Genomic DNA, 17,600 nt, shown 5'->3' with positions numbered 1-17,600 from the left:
ATGAATAAAATGTTTCTTCTATTTACAATATTTTTTCCTTCAATTTATGTGTCCTCCTTTTCATTATAAAAAAGTTGGTCACCTTAATTACAGACATAGCTGTACCAAACATTTACAACATCCATACACTGAAAAAGTTACTAAATACTCAGAACTTATTTACAAAATAGAGTCTGTGGAAGAATTGATTGATAAGATATTTATTCTGCCTGTAGTCCTTTCTTGCATACATATCATAACATGTACGCTATACAAAAGTCTAGAAATATTAGGCTTTACCAATACATACATCAAACTACATAAGCATCATACTAAGCATGTCACATAGAAAATTCTTAAATACAGATACATAAATAAGAACACAATCACAGTTAACGATTTTTGTAGCTATACCTCGATCTTGGTCCAGCATAGTTCTAGACTAGACTAATTGAATGCGCTACAAATGTTATATGCAAGTCCGAATTGTTTTATATTATTAGGAATTATTTTTAAAATTGTACTTTGAAATTATGATTTTATAAAAATTGTATTACAGGAAATCCTTGTTAATTCAAAAATGGATAGTTTGAAATCCCATTAGTTCGTAACTATAGTATTTGTCTCAGCCAGGGATATAGAGATTTACACGTTTAGGAATTTGGCTACTGTGAAATTTAAAGTGAAAATTCTGTTTAAACTGTGATGTGCATACATTAACTCTTATGTTTAGATCAAAGTTAACGTGCCTCCATACTATAATAGAATAATAAATAGACCATGAACAACTCTAATGTAGTCAACAAGGTTTTGCTTTTACAGTAACATATTTTCAGATGTCACCTTACCCATTGACCACATTTTTCCTCTATCTCATAAAATACAACTGAATTTCAGGGTACCAAGATTGGGCTAAAAATAGCAGATTGAGATATTTGTAGGACTCTGCTACTAGGTTTGGATGATTTACTGCTTATTAGGCTATTTCAAAAATAATGCAGGCTACATTTTGAGAATGCTTTACTTTTTATAAGACCTATCTGGCAACCTGTGAGATTCTTACTGGACATGTGCTGTTTATCTGCAGTTCACTTATATTATTAATAATTATTAATTAATGAAAGTAGTATTCTGTATACATAGCTGTATTCTGTTTGCTTAATAAATTACATTAGTTACATGGCATTTGGTATATTGTACAGAAATATGCAAATCTCAGATAATTCAAAACACACTAATTTGAAGTCATGATTATTTTGTCTCTTGAATTTCAAATTAATGAGGATTTCCTGTATTTAGTTTAATTGTTTTCAACTAATGATAAGGATCATCTATCAAATGAATAGTAAAACTATATATCAAGTTATACAAGTTGGATATAAAATTACTTTGAATTTATTTTTTTGTGTATTATTTATATTTTAATTTGAATGATTTTTAAAAAATGTTTTATTATTGATTTTGTGGAAATAATGTATGAATTGCTAAAACAGCTAATCTTTGCTATTATTATTTTTTAAAGCCTGAATGTCCCCAAGATACAAAACCATTAATGTTGTATCTCCATATGCTGGTTACTTTTACAAATGCCAATACATGGAAAATGTTTAAAGATTGGCAAGGTATGTTTGCATTATATGAAAGAGTTTTACATATAAGTTTAGAAACAAATGAAAATAGGTAAAAATTAATATTTTATTAAAATTATTAAATCATCTAATATTTTTAATATACCATATTTTCAAGTGTATAACCTACAATAATTTCCTAAAATGACCTGAAGAAAATTGCTAGAATGAAAATAAAACTTTCACATAGCCTGCTCTACCCTATTTTCCTGTCTCTATACACTATGACTAAATTTCTGACCAGCTATTGACTCATAGGTATGAGTTCATAATTGCAATTTAAAATCAGTTTAGAACCCACCCCATTGCAAAATCCACACTTCCTTTTATATATAGATAATCTGTGGGTTATGCACAAAAATATGGTGATTTACTTATGGCATTAGAAGTCATGTAAGAAATGAAAATAAATAAATATGCTAATCTTTATCAAGAATTTGACAATAAGTTTATATTTATTCTCAAATTTAAATATTGTAATTTAAATTTTAATTATTAAAATTATTGTTTTTAGGAGATGCTTTAAAGATTGCAATGAATCAACTTTGTGCAAATATTATGAGTTATTTAGTTACAAAAGGAATGTATGCTAATCTACAGATTATATTAATTAAAGGAATTGTTCGGTCAAAGCCTAGTTTAAAGAGAGCAGCTTTATTAGCAATTACAAATCTTGCAATTAGGTATTGAAGTATTTAATTTCCTATTACATTATATTAACGTTAGTATATTATGAAACATTAATTATAAATTTTGTATACTTTTAGACCATTAGTGGCATGGCAATTCTCAGAGAATATAATGAATCTTTTCCTTCTTCATATTTTATCAGTACCAGCTTTGTTTCATCATTTATCTAATATATCACCAGAGGTAAACAATAATAAAATATTTAAATATGATATAATTTTAAATTATTTGAAAAAGTATTTTATACTGTAATGATGATGATTATAAATCTAATTCATAGAAAAATCATATTTACACAAGTATAGAATTTTTATGACAGGCAGGATTTTAAGTTTATCATTTTCTTAATAAACAAGTCGAAAGGCCCAATGCAGGCATCGGAGCATACTAAATTACAAATAAAAAGAGTAATATACTGAATATTATACAGTAAAAATATAAAACAAATATAAAATAATTTATATTGTTAATTTAAATAATAGCTAAGGCAACCCTAGTGGCCATTTTTGGCATATTGTGACAGAAAGAAACCATTTTTTCAGCTTTATATAGTAGATATTTAATTATATCATCATAAATTTAAAATTTTTGTCATAAAATGATTACATAAAATTAATAAATAAATATATAAGAATTCTGACATGTCTTATTTTCTTTAGAAATATTTCCGAATTGTTTTAAAATTTAGAATTTTAATTTTAAATAAAATGCTAAAGTTTATTGAAGGTTCTTTTTACACATATGGGAAACACAAATATACATTTTCTAAGAATGAACTGTAGTACCGAAAATATTAAAGACAATTGAGTTGAATATTTTTGTACATTTTAATATTTAAACTTTTGATTTCTATAAAATAAAACCATTTAATTTTGAACTGATTTAGCTGAAAAATTATAATTTTCAGAAGATTATAAATGCCATTATTCATTTCAGTATAAATATGCTATATATGGGTTAGTAAATATTTAATAATTAATTTTAAAATATTTTTATATGTTTTAAGTAAAATAGTTCATAATCATTTTTTCTCTTTCAGTGTATAACTGTTTTTTTAAGTCATGATATTTTTAAGAAAAGTTTGGAATTGCTTATGACTGAACAAAATACAAGGATATTATTTAATGTTCTTGAAGGAAATTATGCTCTTTGTCTGCTTGGTACGAATGACATTTATTTTAATAATTATTAATAAGTTGTTAATAAAATTATTAAAACTAAAAATTTTAAGTTATATATATATATATATACTTTTAATGTTTTATTATCGTAATGTATTGTATTTAATATACTTTTAATTAAGTGATTTTATATTTTGTTTTCAATTTTTTCAATGTCGTTGTCTTTATTATTTTATATATGTCTCTATTGTTACTTTTTTGACATTTTATTTTATGTTAATTGATGTTTGTTTTTTGCTTTTACTTAAAGATCTGTTATTGAGAATGGTTCTTTGTTGTCCCCTGGACACATTTCTTTTATTAATTTTTAAATAAATAAAATTATTAAATAAAAATAAATAATATATTAAACATTTTTGAAGTTATTCTCAATCTTCAGGGTACTTTTTCTTGAGTTTGGAACAAAAGAAAAATATCTTATACAGCATCTTATTTGACATTTATACAAAATGTTCTTGCTATGATATTTATTGTTTTTTACAAAATAAAATTTGCATGGAAAATGATAAACATGCTAAACATGAATTTTGAATAAACAATGTTCTTTCTTGTGTAAAATTGCTAACATTTTACAGTAATTTACAACATTCATTTTTACATGAAACTATTTAGATACTAAAGTATAAAATTTAAATTGATTCAGTGATATATCTAAATTGGTAAACTTAATGGCAAAAATGTCCACTTGGATATTGCATTACTTTGTTGCATGTATCAATCAGCATTCTATGTGCTGAATTATGTAATTAATTAAAAATATCTTTGGTTTTCTTTTATAGAGCAGAATAAAAACTTTTATAGTGAACAAATTTCTCAAATTTTTATGAACATTAGAGGAATTAGCATTTATGATAGGAAGGAAAAATTAAAATCTAAAAAGAAATGAAAAAATTATACTTTCTGGAAGATTTGAAGTAATATTATTTTATTTGATGTTCTTATTGCTACTCTGTCACTGGATAGTCTATTAGTTACTTCTGTACTGTTCTGTAAATAAAGATAATATTGTATATTATCTATGATTACAATTTTTGTAGTTGACTATTCTTGAATAGAAAAAGTTTGTTTTATTAATATCTAAAAATTTAATAACTTTTCTAATTTAAAATAATTTATATTTTTACAGCAAATATTATTCATTTGGGATATGGAGATTTAGAGGTAATATTATTTCATTATTGGATAAATTCATTGATTTTCAATATACAGGGTGACAATAATTAACCCGTACAAAGTTTGTAGCAATGCTGCACCTGAACTTTTTTACTGTCACCAATTTACATACTATTGTTTAATTCTCCATGATTTCCTGCCCGTGTAGATGTACTTTCGATGTAATAAGGGTTAGTTTTTTATTTTTTTTAATGGTGTCAAACAAATGTTGTGCAATTTTGGAGCTATTCTGGCAAGGAAAGCATCAATGTGAAATTGTTCGTCTGCTCGGTGTTCCAAAAATGACAGTCTCAGATGCAGTTCGGCGATTCAAGAAGCTTGGCCACAATGGTGACCGTTTCGGACGTGGAAGAAAGCGCACTGTCAACACGTCTAGGAACCGCAAGATCATCACAAAGCGAGTTGACTGACATGCGAAGGTCTCCATGAGAAAAATTGCTCGTGAGATCACAATCAATCGCGAATCAGTGCGGTTCATGGCGAAAAAGGAACTCGTACTCAAGCCCTACAAGTTCCAAAAGGTTCAGCTCCTCACCGATGAAAACAAGTGCGTGAGACTCCAAAGATCCCGTTAACTCAAGCGTCGGGCCGCAGGTTGACAATGGGAGTGCATTCTCTTTACAGACGAGAAGCTTTTCTCCGTACAACCATCAAAACGACAGGAACTGGTCCGCGGGGGCTCCTGGACGCTCAGCTGTCATCGAACATTACAAAATCCAATGTCAGTCATGGTTTGGGGCGGAATTTGTGCGAGCGGCAAGACACCCCTTGTTTTCGTTGATCAAGGGGCCAAAATCAATCAAGATGTGTACCACCATGACATTCTCGAGGCTGTGGTACTTCTGTGGGCTCAGCAGCATTTTGGCAGTGCGAAATGGACGTTTCAGCAGAACTCGGCGCCGACACACAGGGCGAAGAAGACTCAGGAGTGTGCAAGGCTCATTTTCCCGATTTCATCTCGTCTGCGGAATGGCCACCGTACTCGCCGAATCTGAACCCAATGGACTACAGTGTGTGGTCCATTTTGGAGGCCAGGGCCTGTTCTAAGTGCCATGAAAGTTTGGAGTCGCTGAAGCAATCCTTGCGCTGGGAGTGAGACAAACTGTCTCCAGAAGAGTGCGGCCCATCGCTGAGAATTTCAAAATGCATTTGGGGCTCTGCATCAAAGCAACAGGAGGCCACTTTGAAACTGGCTGAATATCTGATTAATACGTAAAGTATTGTCACTGTTATATGCTGTTGTTTTGCTAATTTTCATTTCTTTAATAAATTTACAATACAAAAAACTTGTACGGGTTAAATATTGTCACCCTGTATATTAATATTAATTGAAAATTAGTTAGTTTTTTGTTCTTTGAAAATTTTATAAAAAATTATTAAGTTTTTTGGAATTATTTCATATTATAACTATAGAGAAATCATGAGAATTGAAATCACTTAAATTTAAATTATTAGTGTTTGCAAATGTGATATAATATTAACAAATTCATGAAATGAGAAATAGAAAGCTGTGTTAATATTTTGTAAGATTTAGTTAAGAATAAGAAGTTGGTGGTAAAATAATGTTACTTAAGTAATGTCAATTGATTATTGAAAAAGAAAAATAGAGTTTATATGATAAGAGAGAAGTGAATGAAACTTATGAATATTTAGAAAGAAATTTTCTTGTACTATTTAGTAGTCATTTATTCCAACATGGTTAATATACATACTGCATTATTAAATCAGGATTTGAAAAAAGTTTTCCTGCAAAGGAAAAACAAGAATTTTAAAGTTTAAAATATGTTTTTTGTACATTTATTAGATCATTTATTTATTATGCTATCCAACTATAGGAGTCATGTGATTGATATCAAATATGTTAGAATAATTTATTTTTTTAAGAATAATAATTAGTTTTAAAAATAGGCTGCATATTATATGATTTTATGGGAAAAAATATATCCTTAGCAATTGAAATTTAAGATAATTGTTAAATATTTTATAAGGCTACACTATTTTTAATTAAAAAATAATCTCAATAATAATCATCATCATTTTATTTTCCAAGGGAAATTTTTTCCTTTTAATCTCAATAATAATTTGCAGGATATGCAGAGAAATTGAGAAAATAAGTTCAATGAATCAAATTGGATACAAAGTGTATTAGATAATTTATCACTTAGGAGTAAGGAAATATATGAAAGTCAAATTTAAAAATTATGTATGTAAATTATAATTATAAGAATAGAAAATTCAAAGACCATGTGATGTTTAAAGTGAATCAAGCCTGATCTGAGATATAGTCAAGGCTTAATTTATGTTTTATATATAACTTATATTTCAATTTATTATCACCCATTATAATTATTATTTTGTTTACTTTTTCAAATTTCATTCAGAATGCATTATATGGGAGTTCCTGGATTGGGGATTTCAGTTCAGTGCATTCAGTACCACCCTATTTACATATTTTTATTTTAACACTGAGATGGTTTTGTTTTGATATTTTGTATATGTTTGATATAATTGCATTATCAAATTAAGAAATAATTGTTTTTTTTTTTTTTTGTAATTTTAAGTAAAATAAGCACCTGAATTTTATTGGATAACTTAAAAAAAAATTGCTTTGAAAATTAGTGTTATCATTAGTTATTTATGTATATTTCAGAGTTTCAGCCATATTGATTTACACTATTGGTTATTGCTATTAATTAAAACACAGTAAATCTTTTACATATAAGTTAATTGAATTCATTTATTATACTGTTTAATTCTATAAATATGAATATTATAAAACGTATAATATTAATTATTCATTAAATATTGATTTGGAAATGAATATAAAATGATTTCTTAATAAATTCAATATTATATAAAATAAAGCATTTATTTTAGTGATTCAAAATTTTTTTTCTTTCAGGTATTATCAAATAACCTTTTGGACTTTATGGTAATTATAAAACTTTTTATTGATTTATAGTAAAACATTTAAATTAAATTGTTCATGAATTGTAAGATTGCTTATAAATAAAATTATAATTTGTTTTGTTTTACATTTATAAAAAAAAAACAAAAAGCTTATTTTAAACTGAATTTTTATAGAAATTTATATAACTAGTTTAAATTAGCTTTGAAAATTAGAAACTGAAATTTTAATAAAAAGATAAATGTCATATATAATTAATTAATTTAATACTAATTACTTTAACTTGTCATTTTTTGCGAGTAAATCATTTTGCTAATTAGATTTTCAATATTATTCAGTTGATGAAATATGCAAAAGACTTGGAAGAATATAATATATAAGGCTGTACAAATTATAGAAGTATTTTGCTCTGAAAGTTTAAGAAAATATTATTTATTTAATGATTAATACAGGTAATGTCCAGTGAACAAGAAAGAACTGTTTCCAATAACAGATCCTTAATAAAAGCAAAAGACATTAACTTATTTCTTATAATGTAGTAATTAACACACATAGTTAATACAGTAATTAACAAAAACAATTATGAATTCAATATTTGAAGAAAACATAATATAAAAATAAATTTGCTTTAGGCCAAATTTTCAATTGCAAAGTTAATCTTTAACATACGGAAGCTATAGAAAAGTACAGAAAGAAGAGAAGGATTCTAAAAATGCTTTCAATACTTCAATATTTATCAATTCTTTATCAATGATTCAACACTTGATTCAATACAATGATCCAATATTTATCAATACCATATGTCAAATTTCCTAGAGATAATTTAGTGGATGATGGAAAGAAAAGATATACTCTTAAATGTGTTGAAATTGTGTCTGAATAAAATGTTTCTATTTTTCCATATACCTTTATTTGTGTAACTCTCCATAACTCAAACTGGCCATGTTTTAGTCTCTTCAAATTTGAGATTTAGAGATTTTATTGAAATTCATTATGAATGAATTTAGGAGATTTGTAATTTTCTTGTTTTAATATAAAACAACAAAATGAATTCAAAATTATTTAACAGGTTTTTAGGAATGTAAATAAAATATAGAAATTTGAATTTAACCAAACAAGAATTATAATAAAATAGAACACATACAATAAACATTAAAAACTTTTTTAGCAGATTTTAAAAATAAAATAGAACATATGAAATTTAAATTTAACAGATGATATATGCAAAATTGTACTATACAAAATTAAATAATTGTATGGTACAATTTGTATAGTACAAAAATTAAACAATTTTGTATAGTATAATTTTGCAAAAAGCAAAATATTTTTAAGTTCTTTTTATTTATTGTTTTCCATATGATGATTTGAGATCATGATTTATTTAGTGATAAGATTAAGAACATGAAATTGAACACTTTTACTTTAATATATGCATGTAATAAATATATCAGAAAAAATAAAATAAAAACATGAACATTTTCTGAATATTGAAATGTTATAACTCATTTTTATTTCATTCTCTTAAAAGTTACATATGGTATTAAAAATATAATGAAAGTGCATAAAAATAAGGTTTTAAGAATTAATCTTTGTTATATCTTCAAAATACCACAGTTGATATTATTTTTGTTTATATTTCATATATTTATGTAATGTAATGATATTTCTTTTATTTGTCACTATATACTTTTTTTTGAGTCGTATCTTTAATACTCTTATTAAAAATAATATATTGTACATTGTTCTGAAATTCAAAAAATTTAATAAATTAGAAAAGTGGTCTATGTATCATACATTTTTATGTTTTTCAGAATGTTATTACTCGATTATTGGAAAGTTGCCAAAAATATGTAGTAAATAAGCAGTCAAATTTAACTCATTGGCATCCCATACTTGGTTGGTTTGCACAAAGCATTGATCATGGGTAATTATATTTTTAACTAATGAAAATAAATTTTCAATGAACAAAATTTTATTTCTTATAATGAAATATATTTTCAGTCTTCATGAATCTTTAATATATGTGAAAAAACAACTGCAATTATTGTGGAGTGGACAAATGATAAAAGTAGTTTTTTCTCATTTATTTGAAATGAATGCTAACAACACTGGAAATTTATCACAAACTTCTGTTTCTACAACTGAAAATTCTGTCCAGCAGTCTCCATCTAGATCTTCCAGTATGTGTTCTGGATATCATTGCCAAGGTTATTTGTGAATAATTTAATGGAAGTTATATCAATAATATATAAGATATTTGGATTATCATATTACAAGGTAAATGGAAATAATATGGCAGAGAAAAGATATAAAATACAATTTTTGATAAAGCAGCTACTAAAAAATCTATCTAAAAACCTCATTTATATTCAATAGAATGATTGGAACATAACAAACACTAATTTATTATTAGTATTAAATAATAATTAACCAATCAATTTATTTTCATGTTTACGTTTTTCAAAAATTTAACAGTTTACGTAATCAAAATATGATAAATTCAAAATTGGATCATTGAATTATAACCAGATTATGTAAGGATTTCGTTGCAAATTAGGAATGACTTTAATCAAATAGGCTTACCTTTTCATTATAATTAAATATTAATGAATAATAATGAGGTATCTTATATATTTCATTATTTTTATTCTTATCAAATTGTGAAGTTTTGTCTTGAATTATTTCATCCATTATATCATCCAAAAACAAGAAATACATGTAATGTAATTTTTATCTCTCCAACATAACACTAGGATCAAATAAGTTATCATTATTCACTGGCAATACTTGATAATAGCATCAATTCCATCAATTATTGTTAAATCATGTGACATTTGAACTTTCAAACTCAAAATTGTGTGGACTTCATTATTAAATATAATTATCAGAGCAGAATTCATAAAGAATAGAATCTAAGAGCCACTTGCTCTGACCTTATACTTTTTTCATTTGTTACTTCAGTTGAGGATGAGCATAACTCATTCTCATATTTGTTATTCAAAGTGAGGTTGGAATAAGTGAAAGATATGACTGTGCAAAACAGGAATTACTATATATCATAACATACTGTATTTTCTGATGACATGTTTGCCATTGTATCTAAATGTGCTTATTTTATTAATTTTGTGAGGTTATTAGAATATAAGTTAAGCAGGGAGAATACATATCATTAAATGTAAGAAAACTACTTATTTTCCATTACATTGAAAAAACATGTAATTATTAGAATTTCTGAATTTATTTATGTAAGAAATATTCTAATAATATATGTTTACAATTGAATCTTTACAACTATACGTATTTTAAGATTTTTAATTTAATAAATTATGTTACATATTTCTATATATTTTCAGTCTTAAATAAACTATCACAACAAACATAAACGTAATATATTTATCTCCATATACAGGTAGATGAAAATCTTATATATAGCAGTTTCTTTTATATTCTTGTTTTACAAGATTAAAGTAAATTTTCTTTTTAATATTAAAATCTATTATTTATTTCTAACATTTTATTATTTCAAATTTATTACAAATCTATCATTCAGCTTACTATATTAATTTTTGAATTTCAATTTTTAATCTATATTTCTTGCTAATGTAGTAACATTCTGTTAAGAATTATGTTCTTGATCTTGGAATACAAATGTTTATTTTAAACTTCTGAATGATTTTTATTTTCATCTAGGGATTAAACATAGAATATTTCATATGAGTATGATTTTAGGGGATCTCCTGGCTTCCCTTAAATGTCATTCACTTTCCTTTCACCTGCCATTTATTTCACACACACTTTTGATGTGACACGTGCTGCTTATTTTTTTAAATACTACTTTGAAGGAGTGAAAGCTGAATGAGAGAAAAATGAGGGTGAGTGGCTCTTGAATGGTATTTCTGAATTACACCCTAAATGTTTGAGTACTTCAGTTTAGTACCACATTTGATTTAATGTCAATTTTAGAAGCAAACTAATACCAGTATTAAATTAAGGTTTGACTGTAATTGGCTTTAAAACTTGCAGAAAAAGATTCTTTTCTTATAATTTTTTAAAGACAGTCATAAGTTCTTGATGCTTTAGAAATAAGAAAAAATTTAATAATAGGTATAAACATTTACTATAATAATAATAATAATGTGAATGTCTATGAAATATCTGTGAAAGAAAATTACAAACATTTTACAATAGCGTCCAGATTTATGTGTAATACTATAATGTTTTATATTTTTAAAGTAGTGTCGTAGTTTATCACAAACTCATTGCTCACTGTAAACCTTGCCTTTTTCTCTCTTAATGGTTTCCTTAAGTGCATGCATAAAATAAAAATAAAATTCTGTACAAATTAACTTTATAAAACATTGTTAATTGATTGAAAAGAAGAAATGATGGCTAATTTCTTGGAAACTAAAAACATTTATTAAAATTAGAATGTTTGTGTCCATTATAGTTTGGGCATTTTTAGCAAACAAATTGAAAGAAATTAGAACATCTGTTTTAAGATGAAAACATTGTTAAAATATATGCATGACTACAGTGGCTGAAAACATTTTAGCTGTTAATTTCTTTAAAATTGAAGATGTTTATTAAAAATAAACATCTTCGATTTTAAAGAAATTAACAGTGAAATTTATAAGAAATTTATAAAAATAAACATCTTCGATTTTAAAGAAATTAGCAGTTATTTATTTCTCTATAATTGAAAATGATTATTTAAAGAAGTCGGAATATGTTTAGCACAAATTACACAGCAAATTAATTGAAGAAATTTATAGTATTTTATTAACATCCATCATTATTGTAAAAATAGACAATATGTAGTATTCTGAAGATGGCTTTATTAATTAAATCATTAGAAATTGCTTTATATTTTGTAGTGTTTGCTATTTGGACATTTTATGAAACAGAAATGGAAAAGTAATAGTTTCTATTTCTTTTTATAAAAAAAAACATGGAAAATCTTTTTGTTTAACTTATGATTTACATTTTATGAGGATTTAGATTCTAATAAATATTTCAGGACTATCTATTTAAAATAAAAACTACATTAAAATATTTTTTTATAGGCAGTGAAGATAATTTATCCATAATTTTATTTTACAAATTTTCTATATTTTTCTTACAGATATTATTTCCATTTGACTTATATTTTGATAATGTGAATAACTTATATATGTGTGTATGTTATGTATAATTATGAATGCTACAAGACTGATTAGTTTTAAAAATTGAAATGAATATATTGATTTTTATATATACATTTTTTAATGATATGTTTATTTGATTTTTAAAAATACACTGTAATTATTATTTTAAAAACATTTAAAATATTAGATATTATAAGCATAATTCATAAAGTAATAGTAGTATTAGATGCATGATGTGTTTTGTTTAATTAGATATAATTATATTTTAAATGTTATATTTATAATAATTTGTTGTTGTTAATTTAAATTTACAGTAAAAATTGATATTTTTTTACAAGACTTAACAAGTATCATTTTGAAAAGATATATGTTTTCATTTTGTATTTAATATCTGTCTTATACATTTTCTATATTCTGTTATTAGTTTTATATATGCGTATGTGTTATGTCAGTATGAGGGAACAAATGGGTTCGGGATGGAGGAGGGAGTCAAGAGACAGTGCGCCAGACATAATGCACTCCACTACGCATTTAACCATTAAATAACGTAAATTTTTATAAACTGAAAAAATAAATTGTTAAGGGACTAGAATTAGTGGGAGTATCTAATCCTAAAAGTGCGTTAAATTGAGACAAGGAATGTTTACAATTTTGTATGCAAGTTGATAAATACCTGGATGGTTAGTGTGATGATCATCGACTTCTCAAAGAGGGAAGGCTTGATCCAGATGAATCTTGATTCCAAAAGTCTGGAATGTGTAATATCAACAATGATTGTTCGTAGTTTGGAGCAGCTAAGGTCGGTGGAAATAACAGGAAATTGGGAAGAGTGGTGGTCAAGTACAGCGAGGAGGTTACCACAAAAATTAGGCAGGCAAACTGTGTCATCATCTATCTGCTTGCTTTTTATTTGGAGTCTTCCCTCTGCCATTCTAATGCTCACATTTGGTAAAGTTGGATGTTGTTCAATGCACAATTTTATTCCATTTCCCTCGTTGAGTAATTTTTTGGAAACTATGTCACCTATGTGGAAGTGTTATCAGTGGGAAAATCTTATGAAGTTATTTTACTGCATTTATGAAATAAAATAATACTCCTTTTTTGGAACAAAAATTTTAAGATTGAAATCTTCAAATTTATACTAGCTCAGGTTCTCACATCTGTATTTAATTGAACATTCAAGTTAATTGAACATACTTTTAATGTTTTTTATATTTCTATCTAAATGGTTGAAACTGTTGATAAACAAATAATATCCACAATAGAAAATTAAGTATGTAAGCTATTTATTTTCATAATAAAATGCCAAGGTCCAGACAGAAAAATATTTTTGACATGAGATGAAGTTAACACTGAAATATCAAATATTATTTCATGGTAATTTGATAATCCTCAGATAATATTTTTGCAATAACTTCCACTAATAAGTAAATAATAATTAATATAAAAATCATATTTTGACTATAGAAATAAAGGATGACAAGATAGGGAAAACAAAATTATTGTTTAATTATAATTAAATTGTAAACTCATAAAAAATTTTGTATATTAGTAATTTGTTTTGATATAAATTTTAAAAATAATTACAATGTTAATAATTACATTCTGTTTGTTTATTTTTTAAATTTATGGAATTTTTTTAAGAATTCTTATTGAAATTCTGAAATATTCATATAATTAATTTTGATTTTATTTATTTAACGTATATTCATACATTCCCTGTTCCGCCAGAGGCACTACCAGGGAGATAGTGTACAATTTAAATGTAAAGCAATTGTGATATTGTAGATTAAATGCAGCAATAAGAGTGGTGAAACAATATATACATAACATAAAATTGCACAATACAGCTAGACATGCAGGCACAGTGAGGAAATGAACATAAGAGAGAATGCTGTCATAGCTTATGACATGCGATTACAAACTGGATGCAGAACATAGGCATTTAGCAGAGAAACATTAAGATAATTGAGTTACAATGATAAAATATGAATAGAGTAAGTAGAAACAGAAGTAGCACAAGGAGTGTGCTACTGAATGGCTATCCAAGTCGAATAACAAATACCATGTGCACGAGTTAGGCTGAGATGGCCCTTACATTAAATTCCATTATGTTGTCCGATGAGGTCTTCTTTGAAGGAGCGGATTGATGGTTATGATAGCTTTTTGAAAGTACGAAAAATTTCAGTAGTTTTCCATATATCCTTCATGTTGCAGGGCCAGTCTGTATGAATTTCATTTAAGAGGACGCAAAGTTCTGTTCGCTCGCTGGTGGTGATGGTGCAGTCGTATAAATAGTGAGTGGTGCCGTCTCTGACAGTGCAGGTGGGGCAGTGCTCGGAAGTATGGTCAGTGATCTGGCCAGATAACTGGCAAAGCCGCCGTGATCGCTCAGGAACTGTGTCGTGTAGTGATCAGGTGTAAACCAGCTGGTCTTGAGGAATTGTTCAAGGTCGGGAATAAACTGATAAGTGATGTGTTGATTCATCTCATTCCAGCGTGTTTGCCATTTGCCAATGGCCTCTTCCCAAAGTAGGTGTTTTAGGGTGCCCTGACTGATTTTGTCATAGATGTATTGGTTGTTAAGATCCAGTGCTGCCTCCTTCGCAAGGGCATCCGCCCTCTCATTTCCCTCAGTCCCTTGGTGGGATCTGACCCAGTTGATTTGGAAATTGTTTGTAGAAGTCTTAATTTTATTCCTAATGTCCACAGCCAGAGGATGGAGTTTGCAACTGTGAATTATATTGAGGGCTGAGAGAGAGTCTGTGAAGATTGAAATCTGCATGTTGGTGTAGGTGGTATTGGTCCAGTCTATTGCATTGTTGATGGCCAGGAGTTCAGCTTGGAACACGGTACAAATAGGATGTAGCTTGAATTTTTGGTGATGCGTTTCCATACGATCAACGTATGCCACGTAGCTGCATCCCACATTCCCATTGATGCCGGATCCATCAGTATAAATTTCGATGTTGGCTTTAATACGTGTGTAGTTGCTAGTAGTGAAGTTATCATTTACGCCAGGAAATGTGTTAAAGTACGGGTATGATTTTTCCATTTTCTGTGATTCAATAATAATATCACCAATTGGAATATCCTTTCCCTATCTAGCTTGCTGGATCTTGCTCTTCCTAATGATCTCGATGTCTATGGGGATCTTTCTTGCGATTACCTGAAGGCTGTTATTACTGATTGTGTGGTAGGCCTTTGTAATTAAAAGAAGTGCCCGCTTCTGAGCAGACACCAGTTTCTTCTTGGGATGAACCTTCGAAACGGCCCATCCCCATTTGCCGCAACCATAACTGACGATCGGGATGAAGATGCTGTCGTATATAGCCTTTAGGAGAGAGACCCCAATCTCTCCTGGCCACCTGCGCCAACGTTTGAAATATGAGCCTGGTGCGTTTTGTGGTGTTCTCAATATGAGAGTCCCAGGAAAGTTTGTGGTCTAGTGTTATGTCTAAATACTTAAGAGTTTTTTCACGCGGATGCCAACACCATTCATTTTAAGTGTTGGGGGTCTTAGATATAGGTTCCTTTCCCTTGGTTTATTGAAAATTATGGCCTTTGTTTTTTGGGAATTAAAAGTCAGCTTGTGCTTGTCACCCCAGGTTGCTGATGAGTTGTAAAAGGCGATTTCCCTTGGTTTCCAGCTTGCCTCTCGACCTGCCACCAATCAGCATGAGCACGTCATCCGCATACGCGGTGGAAGAGTTTTGCCCAAAGTTTCTTCTTAAGAAAGCATCAAACGTTAAGTTCCAGAGCAGGGCCCACAGACAGATCCCTGTGGAATTAATTTTGATTATGGATTATTTGAAAATATAATCTTAGTCAAAATAATTTTTTTTATTTGTTGTGGTATCAAATCTTTAGGGTTCAAAGGAAAGTATGCATACCTCTAGCTTTTAAGCCATCTGTTATAGCACCATAGAAGTAATTAGCACCTATAGTTCATTGAATGAGATTTAAGCAAGTTTACTGGCAAAATATGAAACTAAAACTAACTCAGAAATTAACAGAGATAGGCAGAAAAGTCAAATTACAAAATGAAGGAGAATTGTTTATTTATTAATAGTATAAACTGATACTTGGTTCAGCAGAAAGAAGAAATTTAAGAAAATAATAAATGTTTTTGCACAAAACAACATAGATATAATGCAAAGTTTGTGCAGCACAAGTGCAACTAACTTGCTACTGTACATAGTCTTCAAAGTGGACACCATCAGCGACAGTGCTCTTCTGGATTCAGGACATAATTTTATCTCAAGCAGTATGCAGCATTGCAGGGGTTAAGGAATTATAGATGTTGATGATGTGTTCCTTTAAATCTGTCAAGATAGAAGATTCTGTAGTGTACATTTGATGCTTTGGGTATCCTCAAAGGAAGAAGTTTGTTGATGTTAAGTTGGGTAACTGTAGTGGCCATTCCATACAATCAATATATCCAATAACTCTGCCAAATGTAGGAAATTGGTTTTTCCACCGATACTTTCTTAGTGTTTTTATTTAGTACAAATTGATAGTTGGTTCAATTTGTACTAAATAAACAATGCACTTTCATTTTGTAATTTCACTTTTTTTTGCCTATCTCTGTTAGTTTTCAAGTTAGTTTTCTTTAGATCTGTATTTTGCTACTAGGGAGGCTAAAATTGCATCCAATGGACTGTGCATGGTCCTTTCAATGGACTTTCCTATAAGTGCCAATTATTTTTGTGGTGCCTGTGCCACTTCCCTATAAATTTTAAACATGTAGTTTAAAATTTATAGGGAAGTGGTTCCTAACCATGGATATGTGGACCCCAAGGAATTTATAGAAAGTTTCAGGGCTCCGTGGGCTTGGAAGGATAAAAAATCAACTTATTATCTTAATTTTCCTTATCCTTTACTGTAATCAAGCATC

At 27.9% G+C, this 17,600-nt stretch overlaps 1 protein-coding gene across 3 annotated transcripts in view; it reads left to right on the top strand.

Annotated features, from left to right (window-relative positions):
* Positions 1-17,600, top strand: part of LOC136984375 (ubiquitin-protein ligase E3B) — a 74,812-nt gene that overhangs the window by 25,106 nt on the left and 32,106 nt on the right. For 2 of the 3 annotated variants that reach the window (XM_067281339.1, XM_067281341.1), the window contains exons 7-14: positions 1,502-1,601; positions 2,122-2,290; positions 2,375-2,480; positions 3,337-3,457; positions 4,605-4,639; positions 7,554-7,583; positions 9,371-9,483; positions 9,561-9,766. In XM_067281339.1, the coding sequence (XP_067137440.1) occupies positions 1,502-1,601; positions 2,122-2,290; positions 2,375-2,480; positions 3,337-3,457; positions 4,605-4,639; positions 7,554-7,583; positions 9,371-9,483; positions 9,561-9,766 (880 nt within the window). The remainder of the gene's footprint in view (positions 1-1,501; positions 1,602-2,121; positions 2,291-2,374; positions 2,481-3,336; positions 3,458-4,604; positions 4,640-7,553; positions 7,584-9,370; positions 9,484-9,560; positions 9,767-17,600) is intronic. The other variant, XM_067281340.1, reaches the window with a different exon arrangement.

This window comes from Centruroides vittatus, unplaced genomic scaffold (assembly GCF_030686945.1).
Source record: "Centruroides vittatus isolate TY-2023 unplaced genomic scaffold, ASM3068694v2 contig_918, whole genome shotgun sequence".
Lineage (NCBI taxonomy): Eukaryota > Metazoa > Arthropoda > Arachnida > Scorpiones > Buthidae > Centruroides > Centruroides vittatus.
Note: the sequence above shows the minus strand (reverse complement) of the source record. Positions and strands in the feature narration are given on the sequence as shown.